The sequence below is a fragment of the Eretmochelys imbricata genome, chromosome 2 (genome assembly GCF_965152235.1).
Source record: "Eretmochelys imbricata isolate rEreImb1 chromosome 2, rEreImb1.hap1, whole genome shotgun sequence".
In the NCBI taxonomy this organism is placed as follows: Eukaryota; Metazoa; Chordata; order Testudines; family Cheloniidae; genus Eretmochelys; species Eretmochelys imbricata.
The window spans coordinates 2,452,770-2,475,450 of record NC_135573.1 but is presented as its reverse complement, the minus strand read 5'-3'; the positions used below and the strand labels follow the sequence as shown (position 1 = coordinate 2,475,450).

At 45.1% G+C, this 22,681-nt stretch overlaps 1 protein-coding gene across 2 annotated transcripts in view; it reads right to left on the bottom strand.

The window, feature by feature from the left end:
• HSF1 (heat shock transcription factor 1) overlaps positions 1-22,681 on the bottom strand; it is a 97,758-nt gene that overhangs the window by 66,985 nt on the left and 8,092 nt on the right. The window contains exons 1-3 of one of the 2 annotated variants that reach the window (XM_077809636.1): positions 16,510-16,618; positions 3,209-3,264; positions 2,206-2,342 (exon numbers count right to left, since the gene is read on the bottom strand). In XM_077809636.1, coding sequence (XP_077665762.1) covers positions 2,206-2,342; positions 3,209-3,233 — 162 coding nt within the window. In that variant the 5' untranslated portion in view covers positions 3,234-3,264; positions 16,510-16,618. Of the gene's footprint in view, positions 1-2,205; positions 2,343-3,208; positions 3,265-16,509; positions 16,619-22,681 lie in introns of those variants that run through there. The other variant, XM_077809635.1, reaches the window with a different exon arrangement.

Here is a 22,681-nt window from a genome sequence, read left to right as displayed (position 1 = left end):
TATCAAAATGCTTCTATAAAATGCTTTTTTATTGAGACCGAACTAAATCCACTCCCAAGACGACAATTATGTAGCAAACGCAAAAGGCAGGACTTGAAAAGATCTAAGGACACTTAAAGTTTCTGAATAGGATTCCTCATATCAACCAATGAGACAGGAATACAATTTTATACCTGGCAGCACAGCGGGTGCCAAAGTGCAGCCCACAAGTCCAGTTCAGGCCATGGTTGCCTTTATCTTGAATAGATTTGACTTGTGCAGAACCCACATCTCAGCATGGAACGTTCCACTGTGCGAGGAGGTTGGGTCTGCTCCGATCAGAACTGAGTAGCGTGTGTGGAGAGCCCTACCCTAGCCTGGTCATACAGCTATGAAAAATGAAGGCAGTTGTGAGCTGCATTTTGGGGTGTGGGTTTACCCTAGTTTAAAAGAAAAGTGCAGCAATTAGTATTTGGGACTCCCTGTGGAGGTTAACAAGTTTAAAATAATGTTCTAGTGTGTGTTAAACACCCGTGTTTCTTGCTGCTCCCATTACTCCCAGAAACATATGGAGTCATCTTCAAAGGCCTTATAACCATTTGTTTTCTGTTTTGGACCAGTCCTATTCAACATATTCATAAATGATCTGGAAAAAGGGGTAAACGGTGAGGTGGCAAAATTTGCAGATGACACAAAACTACTCAGGATAGTTAAGTCCCAAGCAGATTGCGAAGAGCTGCAAAGGGATCTCACAAAACTGGGTGACTGGGCAACATAATGGCAGATGAAATTCAATAGTGATAAATGCAAAGTAATGCACATTGGAAAACATCATCCCAACTATACATCTAAAATGACGGGGTCTAAATTAGCTGTTCCCACTCAAGAAAGATCTTGGAGTCATTGTGGATAGTTCTCTGAAAACATCCACTCAATGTGCAGCGGCAGTCGAAAAAGTGAATAGAATGTTGGGAATCATTAAGAAAGGGATAGATAAGACAGAAAATATCCTATTGCCTCCATATAAATCCATGGGACGCCCACATCTTTAATACTGGGTGCGGATGTGGTCGCCCCATCTCAAAAAAAAATATATTGGAATTGGAAAAAGTTCAGAAAAGGACAACAAAAACTATGAGGGTTATTGAACGGCTGCCATAGGAGGAGTGGTTAATAAGACTGGGACTTTTCAGCTTGGAAAAGAGCCGACTGAGGGGAGATATGATAGAGGTCTATAAAATCATGACTGGTGTGGAGAAGGTAAATAAGGAAGCGTTATTTACTCGTCATAACACAAGAATTAGGGGTCACCAAATGAAATTAATAGGCAGCAGGTTTAAAACAAACAAAAGGAAGTATTTTTTTCCTCACAATGCACAGTCTACCTGTGTAATTCCTTGCCAGAGGATGTTGTCAAGGCCAAGACTATAACAGGGTTCAAAAAAGAACTAGGTAAGTTCCTGGAAGATAGCCATCAATGGACCTATTAGCCAGGATGAACAGGGATGATGTCCCTTGCCTCTGTTTGCCTGAAGCTGGGAATGGGAGACAGGGGATGGATCACTTGATGATTCCCTGATATGTTCATTCCTTCTGGGCCACTTGGCATTGGCTACTGTTGGAAGACAGGATACTGGGCTAGATGGACCTTTGGTCTGACTCAGTGTGGCCGTTCTTACGTAACACTCCAAATGAAGACTGCAGTTCAGCCAATAACTGCGTTGCTCCTTCCCGTTCTACAGCAAAGGTTCAATTGCCCTCTGACATCTCCCTCTGGGAGAGGAAAGTTTGCCATAACCTCCATTAGGCCAAACCTACATAGACAGTACTTTAAAAGAAAAGGAAATAAATCTGGAGGTGAAGCTGGCTCCCAATTTGCCAAGTCAAAGTGAATTTGGCTTCCATGTTACAGGCCAAATTCTCAGTTGTCTCCAGGGTACCCCAAGCAGCGTCATAATCAAGCCAGATGCTAAGAGAGCAATTGGAGAAATTGGCACACTAAATATCTCCCACAAACTGATTGGCACTGCAGCTTGTGACTGAATGAATGTGATGCAGGAGTCAACTAGAAAACCACTTGGCAGAGAATGAAAACTACAGTGCCAGAATCCCCTTGATACCCAGAGCATGTGGCTGCTTTTCTGACTAAAAAAGAGACAGTAACCTCCTTAGTGTCACAGGGGTTTACCCACTGGTTGGCCTGAAATATCCGTTATGTACACTTACGCTGGTTACTTTCCTCTTGATATTCTCCAGGAGCTGCTCCTGGCCTCGGATGAAGTACGGATGTTGAAATTCAGTATCGTCCTTCTCTGGCTTCACCAAGCCACCCTGCTCAATGTGGACAACCTTCCGAAAGCCATCTAAAAGTCAAAGATGGATAATTAGAGAAACGCAGGGCAATCTAAAGACTGAGAACATCACTGCAAGCACAAATCTATCATTGTTCGCCAAGGACAGACACAGAGTGCTCTACTAGTTCAACAGTCTTTGGGATCATTAACCCTTTGAGGGGATGTCCTCTGCCTCCTATGCCCCCTCCTCCAGCCCCTTGCCAGTGTATGAAACCCAACCCAACTCCTCCCCCAGCAGCAGACATTCCAACTCTGCCTACCCTACCCTTCTGCTAGGCTGACAGCAAAGGTGGTGAGTGCCTCCTCAGCTAGACCGCTTCATTTTCCACATGCCAGCTCCCTCCCAAGGGTGCAGGGCAGTGGAGGGGAAGGGGAACTGGAGTCTTTGGGGTTCATCTCAGACAAGAGCCCCAGCCTTGCTACGTGTCCCAGTGACAAACCCAGCACAGCACCTCTTAGAAACAGGAAGCCCTAACGGCATTAAACATCTGGGGATCAGGCAATAACCTAACTTGCCTGTTCAGTACAAGGCATCAGAAGGAAAGATTCATTAGCAATAAATTTTTCTTTAAGAGTAATGCCAAAAAGAGAAACTTGAAACAAATACAGGCAATTCTCATGACACCAAAGGGGTTGCAATGTATCCAGTTTGGGAGAGAAGATGGCCTCCGATTGATACACTCAGCACTGCGCAGGACACACAAACACCTGACCTGTCACTTCATCCACGACTGAAACACCAACACCTTTGTGATGATTCCCTGTCGCTGTTTACCACCACCCAGCAATACTACAATAATCATTAGAGCAGGAAGCGAACATTACATGTCTAACTGAAACTGTGATGGGAATTGAAGGAGGCAGAATGTAATTACCAGAGTTGGAATTTGGCCGAGACATTGGGGTTAACACCTCAAGAGTGCCATGGAATCTGTAATGAAGCAAAGTGATCAGAATCTCGGTTTTGCATCTCGCCAAAAAGACAGGGGTGTTGTGCTCCTATCACTACTAATGCTTCACTGGGGGAGGTACTGATCTACACATATGGATGAGCTCCCTTCTGGTTTTATTTAGCATTTGTTTAGTACTCTTTGTAGCATCTGAGTATTTCACAGCACCACTATGAGGAAGGGAAGTATCCCCATTTGTGAGATGAAGAACCTAGGCTTGGGTATGCTCCACTACACAGGCTGACATAAGTCTTCTTGCGAGGACATGTGTGCATGTGACTACACCCAAATTTGTCTCTGGCCAATGGAAGTGCCCTATTATAGCACCACAGTAAAAGCACCTCCCCGAATGGCATAGAGCCAGGGTTGGCATACTGAGATCAACACTGTGTGAAAGTAGAAACTGAATGACCGGTGTAGACTCTAAAAAAACAAAGAGTCCTCTAGCAGCTGTCCCACAGTGCTTTGGTCACAATTTTAAAATGCCCTGGGGTCACAGAAACCTGAAGGCCACCCTCCCCCACTTGTTAAAACTCCCAGTGTGTTTTTGAAATGCCTCTTCCTGATTACTCACCTGGTGAACACACCTAGCAACTCACCCTTACTGCATGCAACCACCCAGCCAGCCAGGCCGGCTCCATGCAGTAGATGCACTCCTGCCTGCTGCAGACAGGAAATACTGATCTCCCGAGCCAGTGGGAAGAAGAGGCCGCGCGCACACAGCTACGGACCAGCTGTAGAAATGTGGACATCTCTGAGCAGACTGTAGGGGGGGATGCAGGCAAAAAGGTAGGACAGGGATCAGCAGCAGTGCCATGTGAAAGGGACAGCACGAGACCAGGGAGTGCAACAATTGATGTAGGGCTTCGCCACAGACTTGCTGCTTGTACAAGGAGCTGCAAACCATACTTGGTGAAGACTGCACCAGTGCCCCACAGACCACTGTGGATACCTTGGAGGAGACTGGGACAAAGACCCTAGCTGTGAACAGAGAAGAGGAGGAAGGGGTTGGAAGATGTGGCGGGGGACTCCAGCCATGCCATCAACCAGGACCTGCTTGAGACTCTGCCCCAGTCTTGCCAGGTGAGTGCGAATGAGCCTGATGAAGGGGAAGGGAACTCAGGTGTGTGCATGCATTTCTCCTTACAACGTTTACATGTAAAAATGATGCCCAGCCTGTCCCCAAGTTAACAAGACAAAGGTATCGACCGTTCCTTGTTTTACTCATATGAGAAGGGGAAGCAATATAGCAAACAGAGGGAGAGCTGGCATCTTTCATTCCCCTGTTGGGTTAGGCAGTGGGAGAAGGGAGGGATGCAGAGCACTCTGTTTATGTGCACAGGGATGTCCCTTGTACCTGCCTGAGAGAGCTCAATGACACACTATTGGAGATACTCTGCAATCCTCTCCTCCAGGTTTCTAGGGATGGCAGTCTTATTTCTTCCTCCACAGTAGGACATTTTCCTATGCCACTCCGCAATCAGTTTGGCTGGCACCATTGCAGTGAGCAGGCTAGTGGCATACGGGCCCAAGTGGCTTCGGGACACATTCTCTGTGCCTTTGCGACCCTCAGGAGTGAGATAGCTAAAATCCCCACCACCTGTGGACAAAAAAAGAGTTCCTGCACTCACTGATATTGCCCTGTGCTCAGACCCATAGAATAGGCACCAAAATCTTATAGATCCATGGAGCAGAAAACTACCACACCCACCATAGCTGGGGCTAGAGCGCTGTGCTGAGGTGTTCTAACATGGAAGCGTCAGTAAGGGAAAGGAGTTCTGAAACTCCTCCTTTTCCACTGTGATTGTAAAACCAACAGTACATCTCTGTTTTTATCAGCAGCTTCTGGAGTGATGGCCTTCAGGGCTGCCCCCCTCTGCACTCATAGATCCCTGACCCCGAAGAGAGAGAGAGAGAGAGAGAAAGAAGGGGATGCAGGAGGACGTTCCGCAAGATCCTGTAAAGCCAGTGCTACATCGGACCATGAACAGAGGGCATGGAGGGCAAATATGACTAACGGCATAGGGAAAGAGGACAGGAAAAAGGCCCAGGAGTCCCCACAGGACAAGAAGAGGAACATGCACTAGGAAATAATGGGTCAAACAAATGCTGCAGACCTTGTTTGACCTACAGATCCAAAAATTCCAGATTTTCCACCTTTGCAGTCCTTGGAGAACTGCACGGCTGCTTCACATTATGTCCCTAACCATGTCATGTGGCACAACAGGGCGCATCTGTACCCCCACCACGCCACACAGCAGATTGATATACACCAACAGTGGTTCTCATGGGTTAATATGTGTAACGCCTGTGTGCTCAAAGGGACACATTTACTTCCTTTCTCCTTCAGATTTTCACCTTGTTGTGTTAAAAATTTGTATAATATTGCCTGTGGGGTTTTTTGCACATTGATTTTCTGCAGTGTTTTTTCAACACAATAAAGTTTCACTTTGGAGAATCAAATTATCTTTTAGTTCACAACAAATATTGCAGAATGCGCAGCAGTAGCCAAAACAAACAGTACTTATAGACGCATACCGAGCACCACAATTTATAGCTTCAGGAAAATACCAGCCGTATTTATAAAATGTGGAGCAAGCACTACACAATTCTGAGCAGCATCCCAAGCCGCGGGCCCAGAGAGCTCTCAGCTCAGAACCGCTCTGTGGCCATTACAGTGGTCTCTCCAAACCTCCCTCAGCCGCGGCAGCAGACAGTCGCTCCACCCCCGTCCTCCACTCTGAGAGCAGCTTTCCCCCTTTGCCTCACACATATTAGGTGGCTATAACCACTGGATATTTTCCTCACTGAGATCCAACCTAGTGAGTAATCACCACCAGTGTCACTTCAATCTACCAAAAGTACATTCAACGGTCACTCTGCACCTGCTGGGCCAGTAGCTGAACCTTCCCTTGGTGCTGTCAAGGTAACCAGTGTACGACTTCATGAGCTAGGGGATCAAAGGGTAGGCTGGGTCGCCCAGAATCACTGTTGGCATTTCCACATCAGTCGCAATCTGCCAGTTGGGAAAAGAATAACCCTGCCTGCAGCTTTCTGAACAATCCTGAATTCTTAAAGATGCACGTGTCACGCACCTTCCCTGACCAGCCCTCGCTGATAACAGCAAAGCATTCCCAGTCATCCTCCAACACTTGCCTAACCATTGAAAAGAAGCCTTTTTGGCAAGGTGAGCTCGAGCCATAATAGGAATATGCATGTGGTCTACTGCCCCACCGCAGTTTGGAAACCTCACTGCTGCAATGCATCCACTATGTCCTGCATGTTGTGGCGAGTCACAATTTTGCAGAGCAGGAGACAATTAACTGTGGATTTTCCAGCTTCAAAATCATTTCCCCGGGTAGACAGCAATACAGCTGTGTAAGCTTTCAGAGTGTGATAGTCACTTGTGTCTTAACTGTCAGTGCAACTCATTCTAGTGTCCACGCACGATCCAAGAACATGGCCTTCTGCATGCATTCTGTAGCCACTGCTGTTCATTCCAAAGCCACATTACGATGCAATCCCCCCAATCAGTGCTTGTTTCTTGGACCCAGAAATGGAGCTCTGCTCCATGAATACCAGCACACTTCAATTGTTCGTTCCGTATGTCCCTCAAACTGTCCCTGAAGAAACAGTTATGTCCCTGTTATTCCAGTATATCCTGCAAGTCTGCAAACACGGAAGAATCGTGCATCCTGTGCTTGCGGCGTTCATGAGACTAGCTCAGAGCTTTGTGGGCTCCATGTTTGTCTGAGATGGCAGACACTCAAAAGTGCTGCATGGATCCATGGGAACTTTTGTTTTTTTGTTAAAAAGAGGAGTGAAAATGAGGAGATACGGATGGTGTTGTGAGATGGAGACCACTATAGGCCGTCGTTCCCAGAGAACTCTGGGCCAGTCACTTCTGTGGAAGTTCCCCACGAGGCACTGCACAGAACAGCAGCATGCGACACACTGGGATACCTTCCTCCCATCGACACCCGCACCCGCGGTGAGTACGCACAGCACCGATACAAGCAGGCACACGCCTGAGCAGCATACAGACGTTGGTGGCTGTATGCCGACATACCGTGTGCAGACCACGGTCTGCATGCAGACGTGACTTAAGTAATTTGTCCAAGATCATGCGGAAAGTCTGTGGCAAAGCAGGGAACAGAACTCTGATCCCCCAGGCCAGTGCCTCAACCACAAGTCACCCTTCCTCTGAAGAGCATAGCCTGCTGCACCTTGCAAGGCTCCTGTCTGAGACATGTGGCCCTGAACTTGATATTACACATTCCAGACAGACAATCCATAACATTCCTCACAGGTACGGGGAACCCGCGGCTCAGAGGATAAGTGACTTGCCGAAGACCACACAGTGAGTCAGTAGAGGAGGGAAGATTAAAATTCCACAGTCCCTATGCAGATGCCACAAGAGTAAATACAGCCCATGCTGTCTCTGATTTAAATGCCAGACTGACTTTTTTAAATAGCCAAACACTCATATCCCTGTTACATTTAGATCCTTAAGTTTCAGATATGTACTTTGTTTCTGCTGGAGGCACAGCTGTTACACAGAGACTGGTGAATACAGGAGGCCCATAACTGACACACATGCTGCACTGCAGAAATACCATCCTGAAGAGGCAGTCTGGTAACTGAGTATTAGCCTGGGGTTGTGGGGAAGATTATTATTTGTATTGGTGTAGCTTCTAGGTGCCCCAGTCATGGACCAGGCCCCCATTGTGCTGTACAAAACACAGAACAAAAAAATCTCTGCCCCGGAGAGCTCAACAGCTGGACACAGAACAAACAACAGGGAAACAATGGGATAATACTGGTCAGCATGGCAAGCAGTGGCCTCAGCACATCCGCAGTGGGACTATCGTCAAGTTTTTTGGAGGCATGACAGCAAAGGAGAGTTTGGGGGAGGAACAGGAGGTAGTTTTGAGACTGTTTACAGGAAGCTCCTCCCACGCACGTGGGGAAACCTCGGAAAAAGGCAGAAAAGTGTTTGACAATTTAACAAGCAGGCAACGGAGGCTGGCATCATGGGCTGATTGGAAGACATGATCAACCTTTCAACACTGAATGAGAAGTGATAGGTTGGGTGGGGATAGGCCATGAAGGGCCTTGAAAGTGAAGATAAGTTTGTTTAATATGACAGCAGAGGTAGCCAGCGAAGGGGTGCAAAGAGAGAGGTGACAGGGTCCAAGTGATGGACCGGGGAGGTTGATCTCTCCAGCAGCATTCTGAACGGACAGGAGTGGGACAAGTCTGCATTTGGCCAGGCCAGAGAAAAGACGCTGCAGGAATTGGGATGAGAGGGTCTTAGCTGTGTAGAGGGAAAGGAGAGGCAGGATGTTAGAGATATTATTCATGCAGAACGTGCAAGAGTTAGATGTAGCCTGGATGTGAGGTCCTAGAGCAGAGGTCAAAAAACTGTAGGGGGGCATGGAGGAAGTTCCGGGGAGGGACACAGCGGGGACCATGCCAGCCCCCATGGGGGGGCGGGGGGGAGGAGGGAATGCCACCCAAACTCTCTGCCAGCTCTGCTCCATTCCTGCCTCCAGCCACGCCCGTATCTCCCATCCCTGCCCCCAGCCTTGGCACGGCTCCACTCCCACCTCCAGCCTCATCCACAGCTCCATTCCCAGGCTGAGAGCGGAGCCACACCTGGCTCAGGGGGTGCAGGCTCAAAGTGGCCCTTACCTCAAGCGGCTCCCGGAAGCAGCAGCATGTCCCTTCTCCAGCTCCTACACAGAGGCACAGCCAGGTAGTTCTGCATGCTGCCCCATCTGCAGGCACTGCCCCTGCAGCTCCTATTGGAGCACGTAGGAGCCAAAGCAGGACCATGCCATGGCTTCCAGGAGCCGTGTTTTGCAGGCCCCGACCCTGCGCCCTGGCTGGAGCGGGGCCAAGCCACATGGTGCGGCCCTCGACCCAGTAACCCGGCTGGAGCACCGGAGCAGGGCTGAGTCACCTGGTGAGGCCCCCGACGCAGCGCCCTGGCAGAGCCGCATGGTGCGGCTCACAGGCCACTTAAAATGGCTTGGCCCGCGGGCCATAGTTTGCCCACTCCTGATTTCATGTTTAGACTCTATGAAATGCTTGTAAGTTGCTGCATGTATTAATCTCACTTATAATGTCTACATCCCATGTTATAAGGTAATATTTAAGTGTTTGGTCTGAAACTGTAAAGCCAGGCCCCCCACCAGCCTGGAGAGAAACATTACCCAGTGTGAAATACTAGTTTGCTATAGGAGGTGTTATCTCCTGCCCAACAAAAGAGGGCCCATAGACACCACACAAACCAATGTGGACTTTGTTGATTGCTTCTCCCCTTCTCCCTCCCTTCCTCCTCCCGGCACCCAAGAAGAGGAGACCTGCACATGAACTCGTCCCATCATCTTGAACTCTGGGGGAAGGGAACAAAAATCATGACAAGAAGAAACCACATCTTTTTGGCTGTTTGAACTCTGAAGGGCCAGAGACTCAAAACTGAAGCCAGAGATCCCCAGGGGCTGCCTCCTGGGGCTGCCCTGAAAGATACTTTGAATAGACAGATCACTACAACTCTGACACTGTTAGAATTTAGACACACCAATGAGTTACTATGTTTGCTTGTTTTAACCTGTAAATAATTCGTTCCTTTTTCCTGCCTTTGGTGTAGAATCTAGAGTACCAGTTGCTCTGGGGTAAGTGACTGGTCTCAGGACTAGAAGCAACCTGAATGTGGCATGATTTTTGGTGTGTGACCATTTATCACTAAGCCCGGCTTGTCTGGATGGCAAGTAGGGTGACCAGATGTCCCAATTTTATAGGAACAGTCCTGATTTTGGGGTCTTTTTCTTAAATAGACTCTTATTACCCCCCACCCCCGTCCTGATTTCACATTTGCCATCTGGTCACCCTAGCGGCAAGATAGACTGGAGAGTCTAGGGGGACTGTTTGTGACTCCATGGTAAGATTGTTATAGGGGTCCAGGGGTCACTTTTGTTACTGGTTTGGTGAAATCTAATATAGAACATACCACCAGTTTGGGGTGTCTGCCCTGTTTTTGACAGACTTTCCTGAGGTAGGCACTCATGGTCGTGAGCCACTCAATAGTGCGACAAGAAGGAGAGAAGTAAACAGCTAGTAGTTTAATTGATGTTTGCAGATGAGGCTACTCGGAGATAAGGTGTAGAGGGAGAAGAGAAGGGGACCAAGGATGGAGTTCTGTGGAACCTCCACAGACAACTGGAGGGAGGATAGGAAGGATCCTCCAAAGGACATGCTGAAGAAGCCATTGTGAAGGAAGGAGGAGACCCAGGAGAGGACAGAGTCATGGAAGCCAAGGGAGTACAAGATTTCAAGAAGCAGTGCATGGTCAGTGATGTGAATGGTGGCCGACAGGCTGAGGATGGGATACGGATTCTGAGCTTTGGCTAGGAAGAAAACATTAAAAGACTTTGGCGAGAGTGCTTTTAGTGGAGTGCAACAGACAGAAGCTGGACTGAAGAGGATCTAGGAAGGAACTCCAGGCAGCAAATGTAAACAGCATATTCAGTGAGGATTAATGAGGAGAGGTTTAAACACCTGGATGATCTTGACATTTCAGCAGAAAGCTACAAATATTAGATGGTCTTTTGTACTGAACTCAGAAATGGATTTTGCTTCAATCCCTCCCCACCCCTGCAAAACAGGAGGATTAAAATAACCATAAACAAGCATACCAACTTGGTCTATACTGTTCGTTTAAAATGTTGAGCCCTCAACTAGGAACTTCCTGGCTTTGAGTGGTTTGTTACAACTGATGTGTTATAAGGGTAACTTTTGATATGGATGTTATATGACCTGCTGGTAAAAAAGTGACATTGCAATTCTACTACTTGGTGGGAGAAGGAAAGAAATGACATGCTGAAAAGTGCTTTCTGAGCAGCTGAGGTAACAGTGATATACTCAAAACTTCAAACACACTCAGAACATCTAAAAACCACTCTCAAGAGCATACAAGTCCACTGCAAAATTTTTTTTTGGAATATGCCAATTTTGTAAACCACTAGGATAAATCAAGAACGGTGGCTCTGAAGTATTATTTAAGTTAGACCACAGCTGTGGTTGAAAAGAACTTCCTGCACTGCAGCAGCAAGTAAATGATTTAGAGAAATTGTACATTACTGTAGTGACATTAGCCAGTTTCTCTGTTATTCAAGTGATCCTTAGAAACCAAAGACCTTGGTCATGAACCACGGAGACATCATGGCCCATAGTTATTCAAAGGACTAGTGTTGAAAGGTAATGAAACTGTCATCATTTCTAACAACACTGGAATACTTTCTAAAGCCCACATCTGGAGCATTAAAGCTAATCCTTGATATAGCCTCCAGGTGAGGGGTATATGAAAGGCATCCTTTATGTCGCAGCCTATCACAAGAATTTAAAGCCAAAAGGTAAATATAGGTATGTGTGTGCTGAGAGGAAGCTGAGCAGACTGCCCTGAAGCAGTGTCTCTAGGCTAATCCCAGCGTATTCCTGCTTTGCTGGCCTGGCAGGGAAGAGTAGACAAAGTCACCTACAGCAGCTGTTCTCAACCAGGGATCCGGGGCCCACCAGGGGGCCGCGAGCAGGACCAATGTTAGACTCGCTGGGGCCCAGGACAGAAAGCCGAAGCGCTGCTGTGCAGGGCTGTAGCCCAGGGCCCTGAGCCCCGCCACCCTGGGCCGAAGCCAAAGTAACTTCGCTTTGCAGAGTCCCCTGTGGCATGGAGCCCCAGGCAACTGCCCTGCTTGCTACTCTCGAATGCTGGCCCTGGCTTTCATATGCAGAAAAACAGTTGCTGGGCTACTGGTGGGCTGTGGAGTTTTTATAGCATGTTGGGGGGAGTGTCAGAAAGAATAAGGTTGAGAACTCCTGACCTAGAGATCTTTAAGAAGTGCTACAGTACACACACACGTCAGTTCTGCACTTCCCTGCATGTTCTCAGAGTAAAAGGAGCACTAAGCAACACAAGCTTGGACCCCAGAAGAGACAGCACAGTGCATTTGCAGAGACCATTGAACTAGCATTAACATAGGGACAGACAGATTTCTTGAGAACAGAGTAAATGGTTTTCAGGTTTTGAACAGAATGTACTCCCCACTCCTGCATCCCAGAACGCCAGCTCCTACTCTGGAGTATTTCCATGAAAACTCCATGTCCCAGGACAGCAGCTAGCACCGAAAAGAGGAGGCTTCCCCATATTTCCCTTAGAATGTTTATGGTGGATTACTTGCAACACTATAACTAGATTTACTGTCCTAATGCCAGATAGAGAATCCAAACTAGTCACGTTACCATGACCCAATGAACTAATCAGATTAGCCACTAACCAGGAGAACTCCAAATTTACCAAGTTGCACTGTGGGCCAATATAATATTTTTATAGTGAAACGTTACTTGGGAGAAACACAAGATTATAGAATTGCAAAATTCTACGAAATAAGCATTGAACAAGTCAAGAAAGATACTACTGCAATAGCCACCTTACTATAATACGAAAACCAAACAAGCAGATTCCAATAAACTCACTGCACACCCGCCGCTAATCAACAATTTTAATCCAGGAACCAACGAACTCAACTTTTCTTCCAGCAAACTGGACTAGTTGGTCTGGGACACTCTGAAATCACCTTTCAGTCTGGATTTGTCCAAGTTCTTTAACTTCGCTCCTAGCTAAAATAAATTTAAAAATTTAACAGCCACCTACCACAATCCCAAAACCCCCCAGATAAATCAATTCCTGTTGCAACAGATAGAAGGAAGAACAAGAGCAATATTAAATCCATCAACTTCATGAAAAAACTCGTACAGATACAGACTCAGCTGCTACCCTGAAACCGGTCATTAAAAATACAGTCTTTAAGAATGTTTTGGCTGGCCCTTCAGTTACCTACATGCCAATGGTAGCAAGAGCTGTAGTTTTAACAATTAACTAGGACACATTTTTCCCCGTCTAAAGCAAGAAGTTATTGTTTGCACCTGTTCTCAGCTCTGTTGTGAGAGGGATTCTGGCAAGAGACTGTTTTCAGGAAGAGCACTGTGTATTTAAAGCCGTGTCAAGGCTTATCTCCCTGGGACCTATTCACCCCCTGACTTTCCATCATCATCATATCAAGGGACAGCACCCAAAAACGTAGATGAATTTACAAAGAAGGCCATTCGAGCGCTAGCTTATTTTTGGAACAGAGTTGTGAGTACAGTCCCAGTGCATTAGAAAGCTACTTCTATTGTACAGATGTTTCACAGTAAGAATGGTTTCCCAGGCAGTGCATCTCAGGAAGATTATTATACATCTCAGTAAAAGCAAGAATGTCCAATCCTCATGCTAAAGACAAAATGTAGTGACTAGCTAACCTGGCATTACAACTACCTGACACGACATGAGCTTGCTACACAAAAGGGGTGTGGATTTCAGGCCTATGGACTTTTTACCTTGGAACTCTGGAAATGGTATTTAAAAAAAAAAAAAAAAGCCACTTAGCCTAAGAACCATCTGATGCATGCTGTGAACTTGGTTTTGAGAACTGGACTCATTATCTTCTGAGACTTTTCAAGGTTGCTCTGCTTATGGAGTAATATTGTTTGGGTTAAGACCACTGGAAAACTCTGGAGTTGCTATAACAGATTAGGTAAGGTTTCATGGACTATGCAAGTATGAAAGCCAGAAAAAATTCTGTTGGCAGTGGGGATGGAAAGCTCTTAGTTGACTGTGGTTGGTCTTTCAGAGTATCCTTTTTCTTTGCTTTTCTTCTATTCCACTTTAAGGCCCCAATGCTTTACATACAATGTTTGTACCATTTATGGATTCAAGTTATAGGTGCAATTTTTCTACCCGAAATAGATAAATGGTGAAACCTCTGGTATGGGCAAAGTATTATCAGTAAAAAGCACATTCCCCTTCCCTACAGAAGGAAGGAACCTTTATACTGCTAACATTGCATTCTCACTAGGGGAGCTGTATGGCTTTAACTATACTGGTACCGTTTGTAGTACAGTTTGTTTACACAGACCAGGCTTGAGTTACAGTTCGGGAGTGAAAGCTATTGAAGCTTAGAACATGCTATTTGTTGACTTTTAATAACATACCCATGTCACAGAGCCACACGATTGGTGCTATGCCTCTAGCTTTGGAACAGACTCTCAGAGGAACCCCCTCAGGGTGCCAGACCTGCTACGGGTTTCACTCTTCCTCCAGGTAAGCCACGTGGCTCCAGTGCCTTCTTAGACTGGACCTCTGGGCCTTCAGCACTCCTGCTTCACACGGTGAGCTCCATTCAGCAAGTCCCACTGAGACAGATTCCTGATGGAGACTTGTCCACTCTGCAGGGATTACTGCACCTCGCCCAGCATTGGCAGGGACACTCCCACAGTATCAAAACAGTGGGTTTATTAGTTAACTGGAACCCAATACAATAAGTCCTCAGGGTAGTCTGGAGAACTGAAGGTTACAGCATAGTCCATTCCTGTCAGCCCAGAGCCCAATCAAGCTGTAGTGAACGCCTTGGTTCAGGCTCTGTCTCTCCATCTGACCTCCTTGGTCAGACACCAGGTGAGAGCCCCAACTCCTTCCAGCAGCCAACATTTAACCCCCCCAGTCTTCTGTACTCCACAGGGAAGCCGGGCACTGTTCCCCAGCTGGAGAGGTGGGGAAATAAGCATCCCTCGGGGGTGTTGGTTTCAAAGCGTCAATGTCCGGGCAATTGGATTTGCCATTGTCTTCTAAAATGCTCCACTGATATGCGGTCTAATGCCCAGACAACAAGATGACACCCAAGCTTGTGTGTTTTGGCTTGCTCAGAGAAAACAGTCCTTTCCCACCCACTGGGCAACAATGCAGCATACAGGAGAAACTAAGGCACAAACAGGCCTCAAATATTACAAAATATTCCCACTGTCACAAGCCACGCTAGTTCTGGATTCTGTCCCAGCTGTTTCCTGCCACTGTGAAAAAGGAGGGAACTGACAACTGGGTGAATGCCTAACCCATGTAATTTAACATGGAGATAATTAGATGAGGCTTCCCTAACATTTCCCTTTCTTCTTGGACTATCTTCACTTCCCCCTGGTTCTGACAGCATAAGCGGAGGAGGCAGCACTTGCCTTAATACACACCGATGCTTAGGTCAATCCTATTCCAAAATAATCCTGTATTTGTGGCCACCCCACAAAAAGCAAGTTGCATCCTCCTCCCGCATTGGCCAGATGGATGAGCCTGCCTTCTCTTGCAAAAATGGCCTCACAACCTCCAGTCCCCTGCCTGCCAGCAGAGGACAGGAGCTTGGCTCTGCTTCCTGAGGAGGGGACGGGCCGCTCCACTTTCAACAGCAGACCAGGGAGAAGAGTAGAGGTAAGTCGTTGCACAGGAGTCCAATTCTCCAATGTAACCAACTCTATGAGCTCTTCATCCCTATGGCAGGCTTGGATTTCTTTGGTGATGCTTCTCTTTGGGAGGGGACAGGGAACTCTCCACAAGGAGCTCTTACCTCCCTTTTTCAGGGCACTGCTGCCTCCCATTGTCCTTCCCGCATTAGATCATAAGCGAGGGAGGGGACAGAGCCATGGAAAAGAGCAAGTACGAGATGTGGAGAGACTCCAAATCTAGCTGAAGTTATTTTAAACAGGTCAGATTTGGTCAGTGTCTTAAAGTGACCTACACAGCAGCTGCCTCCTAAGGAAATGGACAAGAAATCAGTGAGCCTGTCAAATATGCTGAGCTCAGTCTAACTGAAAGGAAGTGAGGTTTGGGAGAATTCCAGATGGGATCCCTCTTGGCTACAGGGTGTACATGCCCAAGGCAAGGATGGGTGTCTGCACTGAAATGCTAGTGAAAGGTGAAACAAGGAAAGTGTGCAGGGCTCTTGTTCTAAGAGCCAAGGAATATCAAAATGTGAATGAGGGCTATTGAGAGAAGCCAGTTAGAGGCTGCTTCACCTGGAAAACTTTGTGATGAAAGCTCCTCTTTTCTAAGGCATTAGATTATTGTCCTAGTGAGGTTCTTTCTTCTCAGCAGAGGCTAACCTTATGACTGCACTTAGATCCCCTCCCCTCCCACCAAATCTGATAATGAGAAGCTTCAAAGCTAACATGCTTCCAACCCAACCAATCCAGAATGTTCCTATACTGCCCTTCCAGTTAAATAAAGAGGCAGGAGAGGAGGTGAACACTGCAGAAAGGCGTAGGCCTCATGATCTGGTTTCTTGAACTGCCTAAGAGGTACTTACACATGTTGAGCTGACGTACGAAGCTGGCCATGTTGTTATGTTTGAAGTACTTTGGAAGCACCTCCTTGGCAAACTGGCCTTGGTCAAACACATGGAAGCTGTTTCCACTCTGTCAAAACACAAAATGAAAGTGACTTGTTATGAACTGCATAGCATCACTGACTAGAGCTTCCCTCAAGTTACTCTTTTTCAATTTAAGTGCTACAGGCTGGTCCCATGGCAATTTTCTTCTCTGTCACACAGTACACGGTGGCTCCTTCTGATCAGGCTCACTCTGTGGATTGACTGGAGATGAGCATGCTACAGAAGCAGTGCTTCAAAATTACTAAATAGTAATGCATGAGGTGGTAGTGACAAGAAGAGTCGCAAAGTAGCGAGGAGTATAAGTCATCTAAGCCAGCAATTCTCAAACTTTCACACGCTGGACCGTATCTTCACATTCTCATGGATGGCCTCCCTTCCAAGTTACAATAACACAGACCGTCTCCTCTTACAGAATAGATTCTTGTGGCAACCACAGTTGCTTATGGGGAAGAGTAACATTAGCTTTATATTTAACATATTTTTAGCTATTCACTAATTTAGTAGTTGGAAACAAGGAGATGACCAGATGGTGTCCCCTGAATAGATATGTGGGCACAGTTGGCAACGGGCTTTGTTGCAAGGATATGTCCCACATATCTATTCAGGGACACCATCATAGGGCCTAATCACATCAGCTACACTATCAGAGGCTCGTTCACCAGCACATCTACCAATGTGATATATGCCATCATGTGCCAGCAATGCCCCTCTGCCATGTACATTGGCCAAACCGGACAGTCTCTACGTAAAAGAATAATGGACACAAATCAGACGTCAGGAATGATAACATTCAAAAACCAGTCGGAGAACACTTCAGTCTCCTTGGTCACTCGATTACAGACCTAAAAGTGGCAATTCTTCAACAAAAAAACTTCAAAAATAGACTCCAACAAGAGACTGCTGACTTGGAATTAATTTGCAAACTGGACACCATTACATTAGGCTTGAATAGAGACTGGGAGTAGATGTGTCATTACACAAAGTAAAACTATTTCCCCATGTTTATTCCCCCTCCCCCCACAGTTCCTCAGACTTTCTTGTCAACTGCTGGAAATGGCCCACCTTGATTATCACTACAAAAGGTTTTTTTTTCTCTCCTCCTGGTAATAGCTCACCTTACCCGATCACTCTGGTTACAGTGTGTATGGTCACGCCCATGGTCTCCTGTTCTCTGTGCACATAGACAGCTGTCAGAGGAGCAGCCATGTTCATCTGTATCCGCAAAAAGAAAAGGAGGACTTGTGGCACCTTTTTGTGGATACAGACTAACACAGCTGCTCCTCTGAAACCTGTTATTCTGTAGAGTAGCCCAAATTAGGTTTTTAATTATGGTTCGTGGGCCTGTATTACAAATTTGGGGGCAAACACTGCCCTTGATCCAGAGTGGATATCTTCCTATCCGATAGTCTGTGGTTTCCACAAAAATCAAATATAAAATGACCTTTCTGTAGTTGCTAAAACTACGTTAGAAGTTACTATTGCATTCAGCATTGCTCAGCAAGGAAGAAATCACGTAGGGCATTTAAGACCAGTGCTATTTCTACCCCTGTTTTACTTGGTCAATTACATATATTATTCAATATGCATGCATAATTCAGAAAGTGCACATACATATTAGGCATTTCTTAGAGATATTTCAGGTTAAGACAAAGTTACATTGTTGTCACAATTTGGATCAGAAACATTTTAAAATGAAAACTTGGAATTCAACATAATCTGAATCAGCCCTGGGGGAATGGACAAGTACACCAAGTGAGCCAGCAGTTTTACACCCTTACTTTAATTAGCATGCAGGCCCTGGTTACAAACAAAGGTCTGGCTGAGTGCCTCCAAGCATAATAAGTTGTGTTTAACGTTGTACATTGGAAGCCTCAATAGTCCGCCTGGCATAAAGGCATTCTGCAAAAACAACGAGAACCAGGGAGAGAGCCAAAAGATGCTATGCCCAAGTATCAAGGTGGAGCAGAAAGCTTTGTAGCCCACGGTTATTGAAACAATAGCCTAGTTTTAGCTTGAGAAGTACTGCTGCTCTGCAGAATCTAGGTCATCTATTATTGTACTGGGAGATTTGCAATTTTTTTTGCGCTGGTTTATGAGAAACATCCTTTAGATTCTGGTCTTTCAGTCTATGAGATTATTAGTCACCCCATGAAACAGATGAGCATGAAAAGTCAAAATCTAGGAAAAAGGTGACAGCTCTAATTAAAAATTTGATTTTTTTAAAATTATTTGCAGCTGTGAAGTAACACCAACTGGCCATTTTTTGTGTTTCCACTCTGAATTGTACCATGTAAATGTTACTATATTAAGATTAGCCCATGGTGGTGAAGTCACACAGATGTGGACAACAGCAAAATTGAATGAGCACACAATAATTTTAACAAACATCACTACCTTTTATGAATCACACCAAGCACTTAAACTTGATCTGAACAAAAGGGAAGTTGATCAACCATGACAGTCATTTGAAAATGGCATGAGGCTATTAAAATTTTATTTTAAAAAAGCTTTAAGTTTGGTTATGTTCTCACATCAGGAGGTCTTGTTTTATTAACTTTCAGCCTAAATCTGACCAATTTATAAGTAAAAATGACTCTTTGTAATTGGTAGTCCTAAACATATTATCTGGGATCCAAAAATCCAACAGAGCTTTCTGGCTTCTACCTCACTACCACTGTTGATACACAAGACAGAAAATAATTAAATGCCCTAAGACTTTGCTAACGAGGAGCTAAGGTTCCTCTGTGGTGCCTCACACTTCTCAGTGGCTAAAGAGAAACCTCTGAAAACCATGAAATTCAAACTAAAGAAACATAGATCAATAACCTTACCCCATACTCCCATGAGATTTCAAGTCGATTCAAGTGAACATGTAAATCTGAGTAACTAGAATTGTCGTCTTTTTAATGGTAAGTGACCTAACTTTATAGCAGAACACCTGCTCTGCTGTAATACAATTCATTCTCCCACAGATGTATTGTCTCAAACTGCAGCTTTTACTATAGTAATTTGCCAAAGCAAGCAGATGAGATCTGCAATACACACAGGCAGCTGGTCTATGCCTTAAGATGTGCCATTTTAACATTTTTTTAAAGAATCAGACAACCTTTAAGCCCAGACAGCCAGCTCTCATATAAAAAACTAAGAATGACCAAGTGTAGTTATCTAATTGGTCTGAAGATATAACTTATGAAAACAGAAGTCACTAGATCCAAAGAGGAAACAAATTGAAATGTACAATTTAAAGATTACACAACTAAGACATGGTTCTCCCCACATCCTAAAAATGTCCACACAAGATACAGTAACACCTTTTACAAGTGTCAGAGTAGCAGCCATGTTAGTCTGTATCCACAAAAAGAAAAGGAGGACTAGTGGCACCTTAGAGACTAACCAATCTATTTGAGCAGAAGCTTTCGTGAGCCACAGCTCACTTCATCGGATGCATATTCTCTAAGGTGCCACAAGTCCTCCTTATCTTTTACAACTTAGAGGAGAAAAAGATTGAGATGGACTCAGAAGGTAGTTAGAAAAGACTGTCAACTACAATGGAGGATTGTTAAAAATAGGAAGAAGGTAGAATGCAATGGAACTAGCTTTATTCCATATCTGATTACTTCTCACTTTGAGCCAAGTGAACCTGACTCAAGAAGCGAGACACCTGTTGCAGAGAGTAGCTTTTGAATGACCTCCCATGTCCTCCATCAAGAAGATCCACATGGGGGCTGTGTTCTCAGATGGACACATAGGGCATTGCCCTCAATTCCAAATGATATTCAAGAGGCATTCACAGTGTGAAATCCATCCAAAGAGTTTTATACTGCTGCCCAGCACTGTAGTATTGAGTACCTTCCACACAAAATCAGTATCATTAGTGAAATCCTTAGGGTATGTTTACACTGCAGTTAGACACCTGCAACCAGCCGGTGCCAGCTGACTAGGGCACATAGACAGCTGCAGTCAACCTAATTGCAGTGCAGACAGACTCCATGGAGTCCACTAGGGATGACATCTCCCTTTTCAGAGTAAATAAAACTCTGCTTCGGAGAGGATTTTATTTTTAATTCTTTAAGATTTGATTTTCTATTTTGGGGCTGGCAGGAGCGTATTGGGTAAAAGAGATGTCAGTGTTGCAAGTATCATTCTTACAGTGGAAAGGTTTTTTTGAGAGGAAAGTTTGGTAGCATTTACCAAAGACAGACTCTGGGTTTGCCGGATCTCCTCTGGGAGTTTGTTCCCTACCTGGGTCCCCTTGATAAAGAAAGCTTTGTCCCCAGCTTTCCTGCACTTTGTCCTGAGCTTTCTGATCTGCACTGCCCAGGAGAAACGGCTGTTCATAGACTGAAATTTGATTTTTAATGGAGCTTTGACTTGATCCATTAATTAGTCATACTCTTATTTTGAATTCTTTGAAAGACTTCTGGTCTTGACTTAAAGACTTCAAATGATTGAGACCTCCCCTCCCCCCCGCCTCCATAAGTTGTAACAATTGTTATCCTCACTGTCAAAAAATTGTGCCTTACTTTGTGGTCAACATATTTGCATTGGTAACCACAAATTCAGAAAAAGTGAAAACTTAACATGAATTAATTAATTTTGATTTTAGTAAGAATTTGGATACATTCCTACAAGACACTCTCATAAACAACTAGGGAAACGTGGTTTAAATGATATTACTATAAGGCGAGTGCACAACGGTTTGAAAGATCACTCAGAGTACTTATCAATGATTTGCTATTAAACTGCAAACATGTATCTAGCGGGGTCCCACAGTGGTCATTTCTGGATCTGGTACTACTCAATATTTTCATTCATGACATGGATAACAGAATGGAGAGTATGCGTATAAAATTTGCAGATGATACCAAACTGGGAGGGGCTGCAAGCACTTTGGAGGAAACTATTAGAAATCAAAATGACCTTGATAAATTGGAGAATTAGACTGAACTCAGTAAGATGAAATTCAATAAAGATAAAAGCAAAGTACTATACTTAGCAAAGAAAAAAATCAAATGCACAACTGCAAAATGGAGGAATAACTGGCTAGGCAGAGGTACTGCTGAAAAGCATCTGAGGGTTATAGGAGACTCCAAATCGAATGGTTTCAGAGTAACAGCCGTGTTAGTCTGTATTCGCAAAAAGAAAAGGAGTACTTGTGGCACCTTAGAGACTAACCAATTTATTTGAGCATGAGCTTTCGTGAGCTACAGCTCACTTCATCAGATATCTGATGAAGTGAGCTGTAGCTCACGAAAGCTCATGCTCAAATAAATTGGTTAGTCTCTAAGGTGCCACAAGTACTCCTTTTCTTTTTCCAAATCGAATATGAATCAGCAATGTGATGCAGTTGCAAAAAGGCTAATATCATTCCAGGGTGTCATATATGAAACATGGGAAGTCACTGTCCCACTCTACTTGGCACTGGTGAGGCCTCAGCTAGAGTAGCGTGTCCAGTTTTCGGCACCACTCTTTAGGAAAGAGGTGAACAAAGTGGAGGGAGTCCAGAGGAGAGCAATAAAAATGATAAAAGGTTTAGAAAACCTGACCTATGAGGAGGGTTAAAAAAATCTGGGCACATTTAATCTTGAGAAAAGAAGGGGGGGGGGGAAGAAGAGGAGACATGGCTTGATAAGTCTTCAAATATATTAAGGGCTGTTATAAAGATGATGGGGATCAATTGTTCTCCACATCCACCGAAGGCAGGACAAGAAGTAATGGACTTACTCTGCAGCAAGGGAGATTTACATTAGCTACTAGGAAAAGATTTCTAACTCTAAGGGGAGCTAAGCTCCGGTATAGCTTTCAAGGGAGGTTGTGGAATCCCCATTATTGAAGGTTTTGGAATGGCGTAGGGTTACTTCGTCCTGTCCCAATGCAGGGTGCTGAACTTGATGACCTCTCAAGATATCTTCCAGCTCTACAGTTCTATGATTCTATGTTTAAGCCCAACTAATGTTTTTCTTGTGAAAAAGTTTTGCAGCATGGCTTACGTTTACAAGACTCTCAATCTTGATGACTACACTGGATCACTTACTCCACAAGACTATGAATATTTTGCTACTGTCTACATATATGGGTGAAGATAAAG